This window comes from Anopheles arabiensis, chromosome X (assembly GCF_016920715.1).
Source record: "Anopheles arabiensis isolate DONGOLA chromosome X, AaraD3, whole genome shotgun sequence".
Classification (NCBI taxonomy): Eukaryota; Metazoa; Arthropoda; class Insecta; order Diptera; family Culicidae; genus Anopheles; species Anopheles arabiensis.
The window spans coordinates 6,421,840-6,444,702 of record NC_053519.1 but is presented as its reverse complement, the minus strand read 5'-3'; the positions used below and the strand labels follow the sequence as shown (position 1 = coordinate 6,444,702).

Below are 22,863 nucleotides of genomic sequence, written 5' to 3'. Positions count from 1 at the left end.
TTTTGTAGCACCCAACTCTTGGGCACTCACTTGGTCACGACATTTTCGGTCGGTGATAATCACGACATTCTTGGAATATACTTGGCGTGTGCTTGGGACACAAAATGAGCATTATTTCTCGCTCTGTCTGCTTTGATTGTCTGTCGGGTGAAACAGAGCGAGAAAACATGTTCATTTTGTTTCTAGGAACCACTCGCACGCACCGTATATCACATACTATCACCAACAAAAATTGTCACGACCATGTGAATTGACCAAGAGTTGGCTACACACAATGTCACCAAGCATGTGATGGTCGCAATAACTGTTTGAGTCTCACCTCTGATCATCACAGTAGAGCTCGTGACGCTGACATGAGTTTGTTTCAGCCGAAATTTGTCATGACTATGACAGTGATATTTTGCAGAACTGATCACACCAAAAAAAAGTCATTGTCGCAAAAATGTCACGAAGCATACATTGATCGCATCTCAATCGTTTTGAGTATTTCCTCTGATTATCACAATTGAGCACGTGACGCTGACATGGATTTTGTCAGATTTTTTTTTCATGACAGTGACATTTTGCAGCACTGGTTGTGAGTGTCCGAAACGGGAAAGCCATTCCTTAAAAAAAAAAAAAACTCTAAAAATCCTCATCGCTCAGGTCCACCTTTGCGCTCCGGTTGATGGTGGAGCTTTCGCGGGGCATTTTAGCCAAGCTTTCGTCCTCGTCGTCATCGGTGCGGAGGCTGCCATCGATCACTGGTGGGGGAGAGGGTGAAAGAAAAGAAATGCATACGTTCACCACCAACCTTGTTCTTCGCCCGCTGCCCTGCACACACTTACACCGATTGCCGCCCATCTCAAGCTCGCTTTCCGACTCCTCCGAGCTCATCGAGCTGTCCAGCGGTCCCAGCTCGTCCTCGATGCTGCCGATCATCTTCGACCGCTCCTTGCCGCTCGGCGAGGCGCCCTCGATGCGCGACCGGAACCGGGTCGACCCGCGGTGATCCCGGTTCAGCAGCTCACTGCGCAGCACGCGCCGATCCGTCCGCAACTTCACGTCGTCCCGCTCGTCAAAGTCGTCCTCCTCCTCGTTCTCATCCTCCGACTCGATCAGCCCCTCGGGCAAGATCGTCATGCTGCTGTCGGCGATCCGCGCGACCGGCGACGTCGGCGTGGGCGTCCGATTCTTGCTGATCAGCTGCGACCGCAGCGCATCGACGCACCGGATCCGCACGATGTACTGCTCGTACAGGGCCTTCAGCTCCTGCTCGAGCTTCTCAAACTCCTCCAGGTAGGCCGGCCGCACCTTCTGCAGCGCCTGGAGCCGCTGGCGCGACCGCTCCAGCTCAGACGCTTTGCGCGCGCTCTTGGCCGCGAGGTTCGCGTTGTCCGCCCGCAGCCCGTCGAGCGCGGCCCGGGCGCTGGCGAGCCGGGACTGCAGCGACCCGATCGCACCCTTGATGATCTTCTCCGTGGCACCGAGCTCGAGCGAGCGGGTCGACTGCACGTTCCGCACCTCCCGGTTGAGCAGCTCCTTCTGCAGCAGATCGTACAGGGCGGCCCCGCGGTTCGTCAGCTCGGACGACAGGCCGCGCACTTTCTTCAGATCGTCAAGCTTGTCCGACAGGTCGATCTCGACGTGCGACTTGATCAGCTCCTCCTCCTGCCCGGTCACTTTGGGCGAGGAGAGCAGCAGGGCCGTCACCTTCAGCAACTCCTTGGCCGCTGCCACCGAGCTCGCGTACAGCTTGCGCGGGTTCACCTTGATGCTGGACCGCGTCACGAGGAACTCGGTCGCCGACCGGACGAACTGGATGCGCTCCTGCTCGGTGCGGGTACCGCCCGCCAGCACCAGGTTCGGCTCGAGCCGGTTGATCAGCCACTGCAGCACGTCCGAGTACGCTTTGAAGCTTTCCGGCCCACCGTACGGTGTGCTGAGCACGGAGATCGGTATGCTGTTCGGGTAGCCGAGAAGCTTCAGCTGCTCCGCCAGATCTGGGGAGAGAGAGAAAAAACGGTTAGCTTCGGGTTGGGGAAGGGCTGCACCGGCCACACCAACCTCGTACATCCCGGAACGCCATTATTGATTTGTCCGCACTGGCCGAGGGTTGGGATGGAGCTGACCCTGCGATGGTCGGTGTGTTGTCAGCCTCAAGTTACCATGGTGACCATGCTGGGACTGGGAATGGAAAAACAAACACACCAGCTAATGCGCATATTGCTGCACCTAATGGTGATTTAAGCATTTTTGAACACTTTTGCGAGTAGTTTGGGGTAAACGTTCCTACAATTTGTTTGGAAAGTAAAAAAGGTAAACACAAATCAAGCCGACGGTTGCATTCGAGCGCGTACAAGCGGTTGCAGCAACGAACCCGCTACTATAGCTCGGCACATGCAAGCTTACGTGCAAGCTCCCGCTAGACAAAAACCGGGTTTCGCGAGCTCACCAACGCTCCAAATCGGTGGAATTTTCCCTCGCTCGCTGGCGAGCGTTTTTCAAAGGCGTTGTGAGGGTTTTTGAGGGTTAAAGGCCGCCAACTCCGTGTGGACGACAACTGTCAAGCACCGAAGCAAAAACGTGCAGCCGATAGAAACATTGTAGTAAAAATAAGAAGAAAAAATCAAGTTCATTTCATTAAAAAGCAAGAAGCCAGAATTTTGTTCAATTTATCTGTCCCTTTTTGTTCAGCTTTTCATTTTTCCCATCCATTTCGATTGTTTTCATTCGCGACGAGCCTAGAGATGGGATCTCGGCAGCACACCTATGGTTCCGCTCCGGTTCCGGCTAGATTGATTCCAGTTCCGACTCTAGAGAAATGGAACCATCTGGAATCATGGGAATCGAAGTCGGCCGATATAAATTTTAGAATAATTTCTACCCGCAAAAATTACAAATGTTCATCGATTTTTTTGAGGGGTGATGTTTAGTAGCTAAAAAGATGTTTATTTGATGCCGAAAATACACGACCTGGAATTTTGCGGTAGCGAAATCGCAGGCGAAAAGTGGGATTGCAAGTGCGGAAAAGTGACATTTGCGGCTTACTATTCTAACTAAGACTTGCTGTTCCACGCGTCTAAAATAAAGTGCCTGTTGGTGAACCTATGTATGCTATGTCTCGAAGCTATGTCTCGACTTTGGTTTGCAGCTCCGATGGTGGCGACAGTAGTGTAGTAGTGATGGGTAATCCGAAGCGGAGCCATGTATCAACTCCGACTCCGATGCGCAAATTATGACTCCGATTCCGAATCATAACCAGATTTGACTCCGGATCAATCCGGATGTGTCCGGATCAGTCCGGATTAGTTCGGATCATTCTGAATGAGTCCAAATGAGTCCGGATGAGTCCAGATGGTCTGAACGAATCTGAACTAGTCTGCCAGAGTCCGGGCGAGTAGTTTAGGTTGACGGTGCAATTGATAATTCCAGTCAGATTAAAACATCATTATTCCTTATACTTCCCGTGTGCTTTCCATAAATTTAGTAAAAATTTAAATTGAAATTTTTGCACCGCCAACCGAAACTACTTGCTCGATCGCTTCCCACCCCATCTGGAAAGATCTGGATTGAAACGAAATGATCCGTATTGATCCGGATTCGAGGTCAAAGCATAGTCAAGTGCATAGTTTTGAAGATCTATAGGATTTGACATAGCGACTTCTACTGGATAGAGAACCCACACTTCAAGAGGCGGTTTGTCAAAATGCTCTGTATTCCACCACCTGGTCTCAACATCCTTGATCGTTCCTACGATACCGTTCAAATAGACATACAGCAACAACGTCACGCGCGTCAAAAATAGCTCAAAATTTCACTCCGCGTAAAACAAAGTAGCTCATTTGACTCAGTCAACCAACTTGTTTTATGTTTCAAAACACAAAAAACAAGCATTAATCTGGCTAGTAAACTAACTTGATAATTCGATTATTTCGGATGGAGCCGAAATGTCGCGCGAGACGAGTTGCTCTGTTTACAAAATTGAGCTACTTTTTTAGCACGCGTAACGTTTTCGCTCTATGTCTATTTGAACGGATACATTTTCGAACAATTAATTGTTTTATTAAGAAGGAACGGTCCAAAAAGGCCATATCGCTTCCAACAATTAAAATTCATACCACCAGAATGACATGTCAAATGTGCTGCTATGGGCAATCGATACAAATTATAGAACTTTATACGATTCATACGTATCCAAATGTGTCGGTTCCAAAACTGATTTCGGAGTCGATTTCGAATTCGGAGACGATTCCGATTCTAGAGCCAATTCCGGAAAGTTTATTTTAAGTTCCGAAGAACCTACTATCCGGCATTCGATTCCCATCACCACTCTAGACGCGCCTCAGAGTGACGTACACGTCAAACCGCGCTGGCTGTCACCGTTCGCACGCGCCATGTACGTACCTGTGCGTTCTCAGCAATCGTTCGGGGCTGCAGCAAGGCAGCTTGGCATTTTTTGGGGAGCCCCCACGAAAGTTTTTGTTTTCCCCCGTACGGTACAACACCAGCTCCAGGTGGTGGGTGAAACAACAGTCCGCTTCCGCAGGATCAGCAATCAACGCACGCGAAAGGAGGTGTGCATCTGTGCGTGCAAAAAGCCCGGCCGCAACGCAACGCAAAAGGTAGGTTCGCTTGGTGATACGGTGCCAAAAAGTGTTGAAAAAAAACCCATTGCCCGTACCCCGAGCTGGGCTGCTTTGCTCGTCCGTCAACCCACTCTCGATGCAGCATAGGAAATGGGAAGTGTGGTGGGAGGTGGAGCGGCCGTGTCGGGTGCAGTTTCGCCTTCTGTGCCTACACACCTTTGCCCTGCGAGATTGCAGCACTGTGTGAAGCAATCGTCCCCGTACTGGCTGTGCAGTGCTTGAAAAGGCCCGACGGCCCGTGGGAGACTTTTCCGGTTTGTCCACGCCGAACAAACGCTGCGTAAGCGATAGGGAAATTAATAGAAAAGTGTTGCAACATTCTTGCAACAGTAGAAAAAAACATGCTGATGTGTTGACGCACGCGTGTATAAGTGTGTGTGTGTGTGTGTATGTGTTTGTGCGGAGTGCATTTCCCGCTTGGTGGGGGTTTCTGGAACCAAAACATGTTCGCCCCCTCTGAACATTCTGAAATGTTACAGCCAAAAATCTAATTATCACTCCGTCAAAAGGGTGAAAAACACGTTCGTGTCAAGCGCCAATAGGTTTGATCGTTTGCTACATTGTTTAAAACATATTTTTAGGGCCCTGTCTCCCCCCTCCCCCCACCCGTCCAGCTCTCCAGCATACGGTCGCCAACGGAGCGCGCAATTATTTACCGCTATTTATAGCTAAAACCAGCCCCAGTTAAGGATAGTAAGGTCACGAGCAGCGCCACGCAACCAGGCACGGACCGCAGGCAAATAATCCTCCAGGGAGCGAACCACTTCCCTTTCGGTGGCAGGATCACGCAAACGTGGCGCTTCCTGTAGCCACGCGAAGGAAATTAATGCTGGTGGTGCGCGTCACCAGCGCCTTTAAGCACCAATACCAAACAAGGGTGCATTCGGCACACACGTCTTACGCACGGTGTAGCGCGGCTGCCTGCCCGCCGGCTGTAACCTTAGCCATGCTGCGTATGCGCGTGCGATACTTCCGGTGTCGGCTGTTTTTATTCATTTGTTGGCGTTGCCCTTCCACCGGTCGGGTACCGCAATAACTAACTGCCTAGCGGAACCCGCCGTTGGTTCATGGCCATAAATGAATGTTGAGCGCGCACCTCGGCAGGGTTCAAACACTGACTCATACCGCACACGGCCCGCTGTGCGGCTGAATACGCAATCGATGTACTACCGAAACGGCTCGCAACGGGGTTGACTGGCGCGGGTGTAGACTTAGCTGTTGCTCGTAATTATCTCATTTTAAGATTGCATTTGATGCATTGGTTTTGTTGTATCTAAAGCTTGCTTGTTGTTGCAGCTAGATGACTCGACCTGAGATTGCTTGCTTGCAATAACGGTTCTCCGTTCTCCGAACATTTTCCGTTGTTAGTTACCTTACATAGAAATGGCAAAGCACGTGATCATTAGGGGTAGTACGCTATTTTTAATGAAGATTTCAACGCAATTTATTGAGCATAATTTTAAAAATCAGTTAACCGTTTTGATTCAATTTGCAAACAGCCTCAAATTCCAGACATTTATCTTATTTTTCAATTGATTTGATTCATATCCAGTCCAGCGGCTGTCTCGAATTTAAATTGTAACGTTCGTAACATGAATCATGCGCGCACATCTTGTTGCAATTGCATGATTGTTTGCAATATTTCAACTTAAACTATTGGAAACAATAATCCGTGATTTGAACCAATACGATCGTCTAAAATCCTTTAAAAGTTACTTTTTTATTAAATTGATTTCGAGTCAAGAATGTTTAAATATTGTGCAGCCGGTTCAACAGTTCAACACGGATTTGAGTTTTTGATTATTTAAAAAGAAAAGCAAGCAAATCTTTATTAACAAACGTTTGAAAAAAAAAGAAGCTTACACAAACTACTTCCGATCCGACTCTAATAATTTCGGAACCGACTCCGAATGGTAGCATTATCCGGAGTCGTTCGAAGTCGTCCGAAGTCGTCCAGAGTCGTTCGGAGTCGCTCGGAGTCGTCCGGAGTCATCCGGAGTCTCTCGGAGTTGGAGTCGTCTGGAGTCGTCCAGAGTCGTCTGGAGACGTCCGAAGTTATCCGGAGTCTCTTGGAGTAGGAGTCTTCTGGAGTCATCCGGAGTCATCCTGAGTCGTTCGGAATATGAGTATTCTGGAGTCGTCCGGAGTCGTCCGGAGTCGTCTGAAGTCGTCCAGAGTCGTCTGGAGTCGTCCAAAGTCGTTTGGAGTCGTCCGAAGTTATCCGGAGTTTCTTTGAGAAGGAGTCTTCTGGAGTCATCCGGAATCATCCTGAGTCGCTCGGAATATGAGTCTTCTGGAGGCATCCGGAGTCGTCCGGAGTCATCCGGTGTCGTCTGGAGTCGTCCGGAGTCGTCCGGAGTTGACCTTCGTAACAAAAACCTGTATACGAAATTTACACGGAAAAGGAAAGACAAAATCCCCAGCTAAATTAAATGCCTGATCACAAGAACATTGCTCCAGATCGCTCCAGTAGACTCCGACTTCTATCGACTCAGGCTTCGGGAGGACTCCGGACGACTCCGGAAGACTCCAGACGACTCTGGACGACCTCAGACGACTCCGGACGACTCCGGGCAGAACTAGTGATTCTGATTTTGCCGGAGTCGGAATCGGACTAACAATAGTCGGAGTAAGATCAGATTCGTGGGTGCGCTCCAGAGAGCACATCACTAGCAGAAACTATTATTAAAGTTTTTGTTTGGTTTGAGAAAGAGCAATTAACACTATGCGCTAGGCGGAACCGATAAATTGCTCCACCTTAATTAAAACACGCTCTACATACACGCTTGCTTGTATCGATAAGAAGGTAACTGCAATAACTTGCCTTTTGATAACAAGCTGGCTATACTGAGCTATTCGTTCGCGAGTATGTAGCTTATGAAAATGAAGAATATTGTTCTGCATGGATCTAAAATTGATGGATTTCATGAAGCACAAACAATACTTTTGCTACATTACGATTCAAATGCACTGTAAATGTTTGCCAAATTTAGTTCAACTGTAATGTTAAATTATGCACCTTTCTGTTTCTCATTCCAGTTGACACCATCACGTACCCGCTGCAGGTAACAAAACCGTCCGAGCAAGGAGAGCAAGCAAATAGATGCAACGAACGAACGTAGCGCCCAGACAGTAAACACGAACGCGGAAGGTTTCTTTTTTTTATCTGGCGCACCGGATTAACGTTCTTTTAACGTATACACACACACACACTTGCTCGACGTAATAAAAAACAAGCAATTAAAAGGCGAACAACGATGCCGGAAAGTGGACCCGTGTACCAGCCGACGACGGTCTCGTTCGAGGCCCGTCCGAGCGCGGGCGGACTGCTGGCCCAAACTACGGCCGTCTCGTCGATGAAGATGCTGCGCAAACCGGCCATCCAGCTGTCGATACTGGTGTTCGGCTTGATCATGTTTGCCACAGGTGAGAGGGCGCTAAGTTTTCGCAAACCTTGTGTTTAATTAATCGCTCTTTTGTTTTCGGCAGGAATCGCACTGGTTGCTAGCGGCTCGGCAGACTACTCCGATGCGGAGCAGCACCCGGAAATCAACCCGGAGGGCAAGGTGCAGGAGGAGCGCATCGACGTCGGGCTGATCGTGACCGGGGCAATCATCACGCTGTTCGGAATCGTTTTCCTTGGTAGCGTACCGTTTTTCACTGCTACAACAGCAACAAAAAACGCAACCAATCTGCATCATTCACCTAATGTTGCATGTTTTGTTTCTTTTTTTTCAGGACTTTACGTGAAAGTGGCGGACTGGCGCCGCAGCTGCGTCTGCCCGTGCGTGCTGTCGAAAAAGCAGGGCCTGGCCCGGCAGCTGCAGGGCAACGGGGGCGGCCAGATACTGGCGCTCAACCCGAGCACCGACCCGCTGGTGTCGCACACGCAGTACGCACCGGTGTCGGAGATACCGACGCGCCAGGAGGACGAGGAGCGGCGGAACCTGATGCCGGACAGCAAGGACTCGTGCATGAGCAGCGCGGAGGAGTCGGACCGGATGCTCGATACGGATCCGCGGATTGTGCTCCGGCCGATCGGGAGCACGCTGGAGGATGCCTAAAACACAGCGAGGGGCACAAGGCTAGGCCGACCGCTACAAAACACCGATGATAGAGATGGGCCGAGAGAGCAAGGGAGAGAAAGAGAGGTAGGAAGAGGACGATCTAGAGGCGATGTGGTGGGTAGGGCGACGGAGTAGGAAGCCTCGAGCAAGCCACGAGAAGTGTGGTAAGTGAATTTTGGATGTGTGTGTGTGTGCTATTGTATTATGGATAGGTAGATGGGGAAAACGGGGAAAGGAAAGGCGTTAAAGGCGTTTAACGATGCTGCATTCCCTCCCAGGTTGCCCTTGCATGCACGCAAAAGATTTTGTTGCAAACAGTTACATCATCTAATGCCCACACACACACACACACACTAATGTGTGCACACAAGGCATCACGGAGTTTAGTCGAATTTAGGGTACAATTCGTAAGAAAGAAGAAAAAAAGCATTCATTAATGTGCATTTGCCAGCTACATCCATTCTTTAAAAAAAACACACACACAAAAGTATTGCTTTAGTATGTAATAACAAACTGGGCGCTATTTTCGAACTCACGGTGGCTAGTCGCGCTCGTGCAAAGCGGTTGAAGGTTATAGTATTTGCTTTTTTTTTGATATTATTATTTATATGCGGTGGAGCAGTTATAGGAATAGTACCTAGACATATCTTCTTTATCTTTTTTTTTCAATTAAAGAAAGCGATGTGTGCGCTTCTTTTCCTCTCACAGACACACAACACGTTCCAACATTCTGTTCGTCTAAGCGAACAGTTAAGCCGTCTGTTAGGTATGGTAACAATTATCTCTCTCTCTCGCTCTTTTTTTTTGCACTGGACTACATTTACATTTAAGAAAGCGGCAGCAAACGCAAGAGAGAAGCAACTTAATCAAGCAAAACAAAAGAGGAAGAAGAAGAAAAAACGATGTACCTTACCCGCACTCTCTCACTCATACTTACGTTTTCGTACTTTAATTTAGCAGCATGCCGTAGTTAGCTTTTACAGCGTTTTCCAGGAGTTCTCATAGTTGTAGGACACTTCCTTGACTCTTTCGTATGTGATATGAACTTCATATGATAGAAATTGGACTCTATTGGCATCATTTTTTGGATAAACCTCTTGGAAACTGCTATTGGATTTGTCCAATAAGTGTGCTATAGAGTCCAATTCCCATTACATTAAGTTCATTTCACTTAAGAAGGAGTCAACAAAGTGTCCAACAGCTATGAGAACTCCTGGAAAACCCTGACTTTTTGTCTCTCTACACACACACCGTGCGAATGCACATCCGTGTATGCTTTTGTTTTGGCAGGGCAGCTCCTCCAGCTACAGTCGAACATTTTCCCATAGGAAGAAGGAACCGTCCAAGAGTGCGCACTGGCGCAAATGCAGGCGCTTTTTTTTATTTATCATAAGCCAACATTGAATCCCTCCAGCCGAGGTAGAACACACACACAGGTGTGTTGCAACGCACTGTGAAAGCCAGCTCTGTGCATAGAAAGGCCTAATCTTGCGGGTGGTTGTAAGGGGTGTGCATAGGCTTCTTTTTTCTCGAGTACGGTGTGGATAGTTTGTTTTTTTTTTTGAGTAATTTTCCAATTTATTTTTATAAAACAAAGAATGTGTTAAGAGCGTGCAAGTGCCACTTTTAAAAACTGCACAGGATACAGTATTCCCCCCCCTCCCCCCCCGGCCGTGTAAGACCGTAATATAATATCAGCGCGAAAAGAAGGAAGGAAGCCGCCTGGCCCGTGGTAACAAAATACGAACCCATCCTGCAAGAAAGGCTAGGAGATAGGACGCGGTACACATTTTTAAAAAATAAATCTCTTAATAAATAGGATATAGTTAACGATAAACCATAATGGTGTGTGTGCATGTGTGTTGTTTCTCCTTTTCAAATTTTGTTTATCTTGTAGTTAGAATTTGTTGCGTTGCGGGCATGAGTGTGCTTTTTTTGTTATAAATAAGAAAATCAAACGATTCCACAGCTCGCTTCGGGTATCGATTTCAAATCGCACACATAGGCATTCCACATTCCACTGGCAGAGCAACGTGCCGAGAAGAAAGTGAAAAGAGAGGGTAGGCGTGGTGGTGCGCGCCCGATCTCTTATTTAAATTCCTGCTCCATCTGTACGGCGACAAGCGAAAAGCGAAACCCTAATGTGTTCGCGGCACTCTGCACACTCTGTATTTAACCGTATACGCGCGATCGCGCGCCTGCGTTTCGGTTATTTATGCCAAACATGTGTGGTGCGCCTATCCCGCGCTTCATGCGCAACATCACACGCGTGCAGCCCCACGTTCGAAATGTGTGGCGTAGTCGGTTAGATGCGCAACGGCGACAGTTTAAATGTTTACTCTCACTTTTCGGTTTATTTTTTTAAATTACCCTATCCGGTAGGATTCCCAAAGAGCGGTCGGGTGTGCTGTGGGAGCGGTAGGGAGTCCGACGACCTGCCCGTTGCTCCCGTGACGTGAGAGTGTGATTTCGAGTTAAGAGCTTCGAGCTCGACATCGCGATTGAAGGGAATCGTATGAGTGAGCGACTAATGTGCTTAATGGATCTTAGGTTGAGATTTATTCTTAGGAAACTACAGCGATGAGTGATTCGAAGATTCATGAAACTCCAAAGATTCAGGAAGCTCCAACAACTCTTGCAACCATAAAGCGTCTTGAAGCTCCAAAAAATCCTGAATCCATAAAGCTTCTTGAATCTCGGAAGTTGTATGAATCACTGAAGAGTTATTTCTTCTATTTGATTGCGTAAAGCAATCACGCCCGCCATTTGACCTACGCACTCATGCAGAGTTTTTTTATTTATGAATCTCGTAAGCTGTATGGAACTAAAGAGATTCATGAATTCCTATAACAAATATCTTGAATCTTAAGACTCTATGGCTCTATGGAAGTTTCCTAAGATTCATTTATTTCATGATGATCTTCAGCAAACAAAAATTCGAAACCACTAGATCCGTCCGGAGTCGGAGAACGGGTTCGTTCGGAGTTGAAGTCGTCCGGAGTCGAAATCGGAGTCGCCCGGAGTCGGACGACTCCGGACGACTAAGACTGGATGATTCCGGATGATTCCAAGTCCAGACGACTCCGGACGACTCCGGACGACTCCATACGACTAAGACTGGATGACTCCGGATGACTCTGAACGACTTCGGACGACTCCAGACGACTCCGGAGGACTATAGACGACTCCGGACGACTAAGACTGGATGACTCCGGATGACTCTGAACGACTCTGGACGATTCCAGACGACTCCGGAGGACTCTAGACGACTCCATACGAATAAGACTGGATGACTCTGGATGACTCGGAACGACTCTGGACGATTCCAGACGACTCCGGAGGACTCTAGACGGCTCCGGACGACTAAGACTGGATGACTCCAGATGACTCTGAACGACTCCGGACGACTCCAGACGACTACGGGCGACTCCAGACGACTCCATACGAATAAGACTGGATGACTTCGGATGACTCTGAACGACTCCGGACGATTCCAGACGACTCCGGAGGACTCTAGACGACTCCGGACGACTAAAACTGGGTGACTCCAGATGATTCCGAGTCCAGACGACTCCGGACGACTCCAGAAGACTCCATACGACTAAGACTGGATGACTCCGGATGACTCCGAGCCCAGACGGCTCCAAACGACTCCGGACGGCCCCGACTTCTGATGACTACGGACGACTTCGGACGACTCTAGACGACTACGGAGAACTTTGGACAACACTGGATGACTCCGACTTCAGGCGACTACAGACGACTACAGACGAACCCAGACGACTCAAGATAACTCCAGATGACTCTAAACGACTCTAAACGGCTCCCGTTGTAATGCTGGACGAACTTACCTTCCGAAGTCGGTTCCGATGTCTCCAAATTAAAATCGGAGTCGACTCCGGATTTTTGCCAACTTTACCCATTCACTAAGCACAACACTGCCTCGTGACTAATCGCAGAATCACGAACTCGATGGCATGACTCATCCGCAACGATTCGTGCTGCGTGCTGAGAATTTCTCCCCCGCTTCCGACTGTGTAACAACAAGGGGAGGGGGTAGTCTTTACAACACTCCATTGTGTCGTGCAGAGCTGGGTGGATGTGGGAGTTTGAGATTGAGCGCTTCGCGAGCCACATTTGTTTGAGCAAAAAAAAAGCACACAAGCTTTAAATAAAACACAGCAAGATATGCTTCGCATCATCCCGCATCACCCCCTCACGTGCGCAATGCGCGCCACCGCTTGGTGCGTTGTCTTACAAGCTTGATTCACACACCCTTGGGCGATTAAGTAGTTCCGACTTTCCCGAGGACACGCGCCTAGGGCGAGGCGAGTCCATCCTCCCATCCGCTCCTCCCGCACCGTGTGCGCCGCGGCGCGCTCACCAGCAAGGTAGAAAGTCTGGAGGAACCGGCAAACAGAGCGTCTCGCGCAAGCGGTGTTGTTGGCGCGTACGCCGCCGCCGTGTTGCGAAGGGTGGGCTGCGTATCTCGCTCTCCGTGTGCTAAGCGCAACTCACCCTCCCTCCCAGCGCACGGGGAGCGCTGCCGTGTGGGGGGTGCGCGTTCGTCGTCATCGCGCTCTCCCTTCAGTGCCAACGTAAAGCTTGCTCGCGACGGTCGCACACCGCATCGATCGTCGCCAATACGTAGCTCCTCGTCCAGAAGGCCAGAGAACGGGCGCGAGAATAGCATAGAGGAAGAGGAAAACAAAAAAAAACCCCAGCATAAGCATAAAGCTTCCCCCCGCCCCCTCGAGAACGTGCGGGTGCGTTTTGTGTTTTGTGTGTGTGTGTGTGTGGTTGTGGCGGGCAAAGTGTGGTGTACGTGCGGGTGGTTTTGGATATTCTCCCTTTTGCCGTCCCGGCGTGTCTTTCCCGTGCCTGCTGAACTGGGCGTGTTGTAGCGTGCCTTTTGTGTGTTTCTGTCTCTGTATCTGTGTGTGTGTGTTTGTGTGGGTTATGTTTTATGATGCCCGTATGCTGTGCTTTTGTGCCGTGGGAGGAATAGTCGAGGAGCGGATGCCATCAACTCATCGCGCCACACCGCACAGCAAATCACCTCGATCAACCTACTCCAGGGGACGGCTATATGGTTGTGGATAAGTGCTGTGTGCATACATTATACCTCTCTGTGTGAGTTTATGTGTGAGCAAATTTTGTGAATCTAGTTGTAATTTGGAAAACAGAAAAAAAAAACAAAAAGGTGCTTTTACAATCAATCCAGTTACAAGAAAACGAACGAACGGCGGGAGCTTCGGAAAGTCCGCGTCGAACGCCGTCACCATCTATCAAGCAGCGAATTGCGCAGATAGCTCCACCGCACCATTCAACCCCTCGGGAGCGACGGCTCTAATCCGCCCAACGAAACCCCCCGCCCAGGTGAAATGGAAAGTGACGAAAAGGACCAGTCCAAGGAACCGGCCCCGTTTCCCTACATTCGGGTAAGCTGTTTAGATTTTCTTTGCTCCTTTTTTTTCGGTGCTTTCGGTTGTTTCTGTGCAGGCGGCGAATAGAAACTTCTCTACGCAGAAGCGTGCACAGCTACACCGTAAGCCGCACCGTGTATGTTGATAGGAAAGCGAGAGAACGTACACCAAAACAACAAAACAAGATAAGCGAACTCTGAAGTTAAATAAACAACCGCGCGCTCGCCCGCTTGGTGCGCGCATTTGGTGACTCGCTCTCGACCTCGTGTCGCTGCCATACCGAGAACGTGCGTGCATGCGTGTGTGCCGTTCAAATGGTTGGCGACGACGTCTCCATTTACAGGCACAGAAAGGTTGTCTTGTACGGGAAGGCAACAGGTTGTCGCCGCAGGTCGAGCGCCAGCTCCACGTGTGCCACTAGTTATAATTGCATTTTTCTTGCACGTCGCGCTGGCAGTGCGCTGTGAGGCACTCTATTCTATTTCCAGCAAGAATTCGAGCGGCACGAAGGCACGTTTCGTCTAACCAATGGTCGCTACTTCTAAGCCGCGACATGTGTGCAGCGTTTGCTGCCAAGTTATCCAAATCGCCGATATCGACCTTGCCCGGTGTGTGAGTTAGTGGTGCCGTTGCGATCAGTGCTAGTGGGGTTTTTTGCTGTTGCTGTTTGTTTTGTCTTTATCTTATCGCTGGGAGTTACTTGCTCCGGCGATGACTACACCCACGACTATGACCTGTGGCGCTATTGAGGTAGATACATCTAGCAAGTTCTACGACGCAGACACAAAAGCATTTAGTCATGCCGCTCTATTCGCTAGCCTGTTTTTATTAACTTTATGTTTTTCCCTAAAAATATTTGAAATTTGCCTTGAATTAACGTGTCTTTTGTTATGACAATGTACTCTTTTAACCGCTTTTTCAAATATCCTCCTCATATGGCAATGTCACCTTTGTATGGAACTGTCATTTCTCAACAGCGCGAATAAACGGACAGCCTGATAAAAGCTACCCGGTCAAACGGCGCTCCACTGTATTACTATTTAATATGTATGAATGAAAATTATTGAAATGTTATTAAAATAAAATAAAATTCCCCCTTAAAACAATATTCCAATTACAAACAGTAACGTTTACAAGACTACATTCCAATCGGGAGAAAAAAAAAACAACATTGTAACCGATAGTTTTAAGCTGTACCAAAAATTCCTATTCGAATCCTCTTCTGCGTGGAGTTTGGAATAGCTCACCGCACCCGCATCTTCTGATGAATCCAATTCGAACGAGAAATCGTCTTGATTGTTTACCGTCTGCTATACGGAGTCTTTTAGGATTGTTTTTAGACTGAGATTTTTAGTCGTTTAGGAGTCGTTTAGGAGTCGTTTAACGCCACCGGGCTACGGGACGAGAGTGACCAGAACTCTGGTTTCTATGTTTCCTACCGGAAATTCACAGATTTTGTTTCATAGTACTGACCGAGCAAACAAAAAATCCTTTCTCCCCTTTCATTTTGGACATACAGCATCACATAGAGATATCGTATTTACAAGCGATCCTGAACAAAAAGTTTAACGGTGATATGTATAAGCATGGGCGGATTATGCGCTACGGAAACTAGGTGGCCGCGTCTCTACTAGTGATGGGTAATCCAGAGCGGAGTCATAGTGCGCAAAATATGACTCCGTCTCCGGATCAGTCCGGATCAGTTCAGATAGGTATGGAAGCATCCGAAAGAGGCTGATCCAGTTCGGGCGAGTAGTTTTAGTTGGCGGTACAAAAACAGTAAGGCTATCTCATTAATGGCGCCCGGCAAATGCGTTAACAATTCACTTTCTAACTAAAAACACCTTGGTCGGATCGTCGGATTTTATCTGTCATTGTAATTACAGTGGAGCACCGTTTATCCGGGTTCATCGGGACTCGACCTCGTCCGGAACACGGATAATGAGTCAAAGTATATTTCGTCACAAATTCCTGATATTTCATGTTTTTCCAATCTGAATATTTGAAATGTGCCATGAATTATAGCGTTTTTTGTTATGACAATGTCCTCTGGTAACTATTTTTTCAAATATCCTTCTCTGCACACAATGTCATCCTTATATTGAACTGTCATTTCTCAACAGTACGTATTAACGCACAGCCGGATGAAAGGTAGACGGATAAACGGCACTGCACTATATCAAGGTGTATGTATTTAGAAGGTAAATTTTTACCGCTTTTGCTGAGCGACATTGTGGGAGACATCTGTCAATCCCTGCATGCAAATTCCATTGCTTTGCACCAGCCCTCCCGGATTTTTATACCAGAGCCCACAGAACAGTTATGTCAAGTCGAGAAATGTCATTTTGCTCTGAGCAACTTCACCCTGTCATATTAGAACACCCTACACTATGTGTAGGTTTTGTAGGATCAATCTCAAATTATTAAAAATCGAAATAGCACTTGACAGCACGTCCGATAAAATCGCATCGGATGAGACCGTGGCAGTGCCCCAACAAACGTTGCGAATGGCTTACAAAAATGCCTTAATGCCGTGACTTGTCCCATTTTGAACTCATTTTTATTATTTTCCGAGCCTATAGTCAAACAATTACATGTTGCAAATCGCTTTTTTTGTATTTATTAAACACCGGCAAAACAAAAAATCAAAGTCGAACATTGCCATTGCTACCCGAGCAAGCCGATGCAAAATGTTACTTGGGTCATTTTGAAAGCCTGCAGGTACAACGGCGTACACTTTCACGAAATTCTTGCAATTCATGGTGAAGCATTTCGTAGAACGCGTGCTGTGAGCTTGCTTCTCACTATTTGCCGATCTGTGCCTTTCCAGTAAACCGTAAACCGCTTGAAAATGGATCGGTGGACTAAACATGGCTCCCTTTATTGCCATAATGGGCAAGGTATGTGGAAACTCCTTGGCACGGTAAGAAGCCATCCAATTGGAATTGGTAAAAATCCCATCAACCATGTTGTGCTGGAGGTACCGCATGCGGATGTAATTCACTGCGAGATAATCCTAAAGAATAATGTGGTAATGCTCATTTCGTCCTGCTTGTTGAGTGCCGAGTGTAGCCTGTCCTTTGTATACTTCCAGGCTATGATACGCAATTTTTCATACCCCAATCAGCAATTTTGCTAATGTGGACATGGAGGAACTGGTAGGAATGTGACGTGTAGGCAGAGCACGTGAAGGAAGCTGGTGAGCAGAAGAATGTGGAGCAGTAAATTAATATTAGTGTATGGACGGAAGGACGGCCCAATAGGGCCGAATTTTGGACCAATAGATGGCAGGCCAGAACAAGGGCGAGAACGAGCTGGGTGAGGAGTGTGCCAAACATGCCCAGAACCCAGAAGGTTGCTCCGATCAACTCCGTTGTAATTTCTCACCATTCATGTTAATTTATCGTAAAATTGAATAAAAATAATAACAAACATTGAGGGAACCTCAACAAACTATCCCTGCTCTTTCCAATCATTTGAATAACCTCAGAACCGGATGTGGATCACTCATCATTTACCATGCTTGATTGCTCGGCGCGTGTATAAATCATCCTAAGGCTAGCGAATAGAGCAGCATGCTCTGAATGTACCAGCGTCATAGAACTTGCTAGATGCGTCTGCCACAATCGCACCAAAGGTCATAGTCGTGGGTGTAGTCATCGCACGGTGCAAGTAACTTCCAGCGATAAGATAAAGCTTAAACGAAAACCACTAGCTCAGCTCACAACGGCACCACTTGCCCACACCGGAAAGGGTTCAATATCGGCGATTGATCACCCTCTAGAATTCTAATAAGAAATAGAATGTAGTATCGTAAAACAACATTAGAACAAGATCACGTGCAATGAAGCTAAGCAGCGCGCCTGTTTTATTACGAGATTAAATTCTTCGGAGCTTATTACAGGAGCATCTCAAACGATGTAGCCATTTACAAACAATCTAAACATAGTGGGAACATGATTCTAGATTCTAAGATAACATGGATGACGCCGTATGACAAATCACCTATCGTATTACGCGACACATCTTACTCCTTGGCTAGTCGTGGCCTGTCCCATCAGTAACAACGATCTACATGGCGGATTCCTCTTTGAGTGGATCGAGCATTGGTGGAGTAGTGCATGTATCCTTCTCTAAAAGATAGACCTGCTCGATATCGGGTCCCTGCTTCTCGTCCTGCTCAACGGCATCTGCGCAATCCTGATCTAACGCTGGCAGCAGCAGGCGAACGTAATCTGCCGCTTGCTGTGCGCTCGGTGGCGGAGGTAGTGCGTCGTATGCCTGCTGCAAGTCGCACTGTTGCTCCTCGTCAGAATAATAGTCTTCGGACAGCTCCTTAGGTTGGATGGGCTTCGGCGGCTCGTAATGGTTCCCACTGTGCTCTAAATAAACCATCTCATAGTCCTCCCAGTTAAAACCGTGGCTGTCGTCCTCCTTCTTCTCCTTCTTTTCTGCTTCCATTTCCACGTCGCTGCCAGCGTAGTCGACGTCAAGTTCGTAGGTAGCGTTTAAAAATTCAATACTCTCTGAAACGTCCCCGAATTCGCAGGGTACATCCATCCGGTCAAACATTGCCTCTCTTTCTCTGACCTGGTCTTCCTCGTCCACCTGTTGGCCATCCGCTTCTTCAGCAGGTTCCGCCTTGTAACACTCGCCAACGCTCTCGACGAGTGACGCCTTTTCTAGCGACTTCTGCTTGCACTCCGCACCATTGATCGGCACCGAGCCTGCTTCTTTGACATCCTCGGGTTTCCGTTCGTGTGCGGGATCAGTAATGGCCAACAAGCGGCGGTTGGGCTCTCCTGCGTACTTTAGCAAGCTGTACCGCTCCTTCTCCTGCGCTTCCTCGACCCGGAGGTTTTTGGCAGTCATCAGACGAACGAGTGCCTCCTCGTCCATCACCAAATCCTCATAGCCGAGCGTGATCGGTGGTGGTAATTGGCCGCTGGTGAAATATGCAATCGTAACATTGCCATGCGCATCGCACGTCAAATATGCTTTAATGCGATCCAGCGGAAGATCGCCATCATCGTCGGCTGGAATCCACCGTACCCTTTGCAAGGGAGGAACAAAGTAATGCCAGATAAACTGGTATACCGACACGTGGATAAGGTCTAAGTCGGCGAGCGGTTTTTCGCCGTACATTTTGAACCCATTCAGACGGATGGGATTGGCGTTCGAATAGTTGCGGATCATGATCTGGAGGAGGGAAAACATAAAGACCTGTTAATACGATGTGCTACACAACAAAGTAAAGCAAACACAACCGTTACCGTTTTCCCTTTACGATAAATCTTGCAGTGCAGCGGTTCTGCTGCAGCGTCTGCCAGCACTACATGGTTTCCAGGATTTCGGCCGATTAGCAGTCGGTGGCTTCGGGCTTGGACTGCGCTTGACGCGTATGTGCGCGTATCCGTGCACACCAGGAAGCCTGGCCTTAATGTCAGCTTTTCCATTTGGATGTTCAGTCACCAACAGAAAAAAAGGTCCACCATTTGCTTGAAGAAATCTGTAGACTTGCACAATTTTTGCTGGTTGCGTAATCGGTGACGTAATCTGACAAACGGTCTGCCATAAATGGTCCAGTGGCATGTGAGTAAAATAAAAATTTACTTACTATAATTTTTCCCTTCACTACACCACAGATTACACTAGAACGTCGATTGTCCAGATTGCACGGGTCCGGCCGGTAGCCATCGAATGGTTTTGGGTTGATTTTTTCTATCGGATAAGAACAGGATAAAATTTAAATAAGTAGACGTACTTAATAAAATGGTTATTAAGGTCGATTTTGGATAAGGAATGTATGTCGCTAATAAGAATGAATATCTGGATAGGTACAAAACTTGTTTATTTATGTAATGCTATGTTTTGCTTATAGGCTTACCACAATCGCAACTATCCTCCAACTCACCAAGTACAGGCGGTCCCCGAGATACACGGTTAATGGGGACCGAAAACGGCCGCAAAATACCGCGTATCTCGAATTTCCGCGTAAGTCGAATCTCGTGATTTCCAGCTAAAATATCACTAATTTTCGTGTAATTTTGCAAGTAGGAGGCAGTTTTATTCACTTTATGAATTATTTGATATGATTCTGACTGAATATAACAGATTTAAACCTTTTGAAATAGTTTTTAACATTCGATGAAAACGGAAATTATTTGGCAATTTGCAATTGATGTGTCAAATCAGTACAATTTGCTCAAAGTATTGTCAAATTTAGAAAACCGCGTATCTCCGAATCCGCGTATAAGAGGTACCGTGTATCTCGGGGACCGCCTGTATAAGCTTTTCCTTTATGTTGTGCGCCTTACTCGAATTGTCGTATTTTCAGCCAAACCACATTTAGAGTAATTCTCATTAAAGTGGGTATACCATACAGGTGGGCTTATCTCTAACGATTTGACACCTGCGCTATAGCAACACGATGCAAATGGTTTGGCAACTTGGACGCGCATGCACGTTTGATGGTGTGAGAGTAAATGTTAGAGAAGATTCATTCTGCAGTAGCATTACAATTAGGCATGCTATTCGGGTCCAAAGTGCATTCCGGGCCGAAGAAAGTAATCGAAAGGATGCGCTAAAAATAAAAGTTTGATTTCAAGCCTTTCCATGGCTTTCCGTGATGCTGCAACGAGTTATCATGCGGGCGACCATCAAATCCGGTCAATATGACAAAATACACCAAATTGACACCTAAGCCATTCAGCACAGCCCCAACTAAAACAACGGCGCATGGCGGGACGCCACTGTCTCGAAGAAACACCTGTGCGAGTGTTTCGAAACGTGCGCGCAATTCGGCACCGCACTGTAGGCGTATATAAACAAACCATTTCACTACGGCCTACGTTTCTCACCTGCTTTGCAAAACCGGCATTTGTTTTCCCTGAAACCAAAACCAGTCACGAGAATAGTGCAGCAATCACAAAAAGGTCGTATTTACAATGGTACAAAGCCGCCGGGAAAAGCGACTGCCACCCAAGTTCGAACGTGACGTCGATTCTCGCTACGCACTGTACTGCTGCCCAAGGTGGATTTAAAAATATCAGGTGGTGGACTCTAGTGCATTTTGACAATTCGTCACTTGACGTAAGGTCCCCAGGATTCAACATTGAAAACATTGAATTTAACATTGAAACATACATTAAAGTTTGTTATTTTGTGTTATTCTGTGAATTTATTCTAGAATTATTTGTGTTTTCGACATTTTTGATGATAAAAATTAAGAAATCATTATTTTTTTTTCAATTTTTACATTAATTCCTCATTATCTACGAGCCGCATGGACAATTTACTTGAGATTAGAACTCATGCTAGCATGATTTTAAATTTCGTGCATAAACAAATCATCAAATCTTTTGTTAATATATTACGTTTTTTCGATAAAATCAATAGACACACTAAAATGCACATAATAACAAAGAAATCTGTTATATTTGCTAAGCTTTGTGTGCGGAAACCAATGGTCAACGGTTCTAAAATGACGTAAAGTCCCTCAACTATGGCGACCCCCCAAAGGCCCTAATCCACCACCTGATATTTTTAATCCACCTTGCTGCTGCCCCAAAGTTTGACAGCTGACAGTTGTTTTCGAAAGAGGAGCCGACGCCATATTGTACTTTTCCTCAGCTGCAGTTGGACTATTTTGGGTGGGAAAAAGTGTGCTGTGGAAGTGTTGGGGTTCTTAGGAGGGCTTTCGCGTTGAAAAGAGTGCAGATTTAGTGATGAAAATGTTGTTTGCAATGGATTTTCCGTGTTTGTTTACTGCCAGCTAGGAGGTACGAGGTGAGTGGAGCAATTACGAGCTGTATGCCGAAATTCACAACATTTCCCCACATCCTCGAATGCGCATCGTTTGACAGACGAAAGCAGCTCCTAATAGATGTCCGTTTTGGGGATCTTTTCGTTTATTTTTATTATTTTTAGGCCAGCGTACTGCTTCGCCGCACCTTTGTCGAAGGTAAACAAGCAAGAAGAAAGTGGTTTCAGCACTTTTTTAAACACCCGAAAGGAGCTGAGAAGATAAGTAGATGGCAATATAATGGTGTTAGCTGCAAATTGTCACCAAATAGTCAGACCCGCTGGACGCTCTTATCGTTGCAGCCGGGCAGCACCTGTGCAAGAACGCCCGGTGCTAGTCGTACATATTAATGAATATGATGCACCGTCTGCACTCCACTGCACGATCGGGGCGATCCGGTTCGGGAAGTCGCCAGTGTCAACCCGATTCCTCTCGTGAGTGGCCCCCTGATTATCGGCCCTCCTGGTTGCGGTTTGGCTTCGTGCCGTATCTTCGTTCGCCCTGACCGTGCCTGATGAGTGCGCGCAGAAACGAGGCGTGTATTGAGACAATTATCTCGGCAAAAGTAGCTAATTGCTGCTGCGCGATGCGGGGACGTTGCTCTCCGTCCGTGGCAGGTTCAAGAAGCATCAACCTCGCCTCCCCATCGGTGGCCTTGCTTCGTTTGGTTCTTCCGCTCCTGAGGGCAACCGCAAGCGGTGCTGTTGTTGGTGCTGTAATGATTGTTATTACTAATCGATTACTATCGATGCCTTTATTCCTTCGTTCGCTCTTCCAGCCTTGGTGCTCGGGGAGGCGGTGGTGCCGAAGCAGACCGGCTCAAGATGGCTTTTTTTTTAAATCTCGTCGCCCGCCAGCAGTGTGTCATGATACGCACCTCGCGCAGGCTGTGCTAAAAGAACCAGAACAAGGGAAGAGCGCGATAAGCGCATCCTAAC

The 22,863-nt window shown here is 47.5% G+C and overlaps 4 protein-coding genes across 6 annotated transcripts in view; 2 read left to right on the top strand and 2 right to left on the bottom strand.

Moving 5' to 3' along the window:
* Positions 1-482: 482 nt before the first annotated feature.
* On the bottom strand, positions 483-2,338 carry LOC120905922 (clusterin-associated protein 1). Its single transcript, XM_040317264.1, has 3 exons — positions 2,047-2,338; positions 828-1,982; positions 483-743 (listed from the first exon to the last, which is right to left on the bottom strand). The coding sequence occupies exons 1-3, from the start codon at positions 2,066-2,068 to the stop codon at positions 625-627; spliced, it is 1,296 nt and encodes a 431-aa protein (XP_040173198.1). The 5' UTR covers positions 2,069-2,338; the 3' UTR covers positions 483-624.
* Positions 2,339-4,379: 2,041 nt separating this feature from the next.
* On the top strand, positions 4,380-10,538 carry LOC120906339. Its single transcript, XM_040317922.1, has 4 exons — positions 4,380-4,604; positions 7,668-8,054; positions 8,118-8,270; positions 8,367-10,538. Exons 2-4 carry the CDS (start codon positions 7,886-7,888, stop codon positions 8,690-8,692), a joined length of 648 nt encoding a protein of 215 aa, XP_040173856.1. The 5' UTR covers positions 4,380-4,604; positions 7,668-7,885; the 3' UTR covers positions 8,693-10,538.
* Positions 10,539-12,162: 1,624 nt separating this feature from the next.
* Positions 12,163-22,863, top strand: part of LOC120905882 (rhophilin-2) — a 37,411-nt gene continuing 26,710 nt past the window's right edge. The window contains exons 1-2 of one of the 3 annotated variants that reach the window (XM_040317174.1): positions 12,163-13,461; positions 13,920-14,136. In XM_040317174.1, the coding sequence (XP_040173108.1) occupies positions 14,080-14,136 (57 nt within the window). In that variant the 5' untranslated portion in view covers positions 12,163-13,461; positions 13,920-14,079. Of the gene's footprint in view, positions 14,137-22,863 lie in introns of all 3 variants that reach the window. The other 2 variants (XM_040317173.1, XM_040317172.1) reach the window with 2 other exon arrangements.
* Positions 18,017-21,097, bottom strand: LOC120905883. The gene is made up of 3 exons (XM_040317178.1): positions 20,982-21,097; positions 19,395-19,842; positions 18,017-19,320 (listed from the first exon to the last, which is right to left on the bottom strand). Exons 2-3 carry the CDS (start codon positions 19,575-19,577, stop codon positions 18,193-18,195), a joined length of 1,311 nt encoding a protein of 436 aa, XP_040173112.1. The 5' UTR covers positions 19,578-19,842; positions 20,982-21,097; the 3' UTR covers positions 18,017-18,192.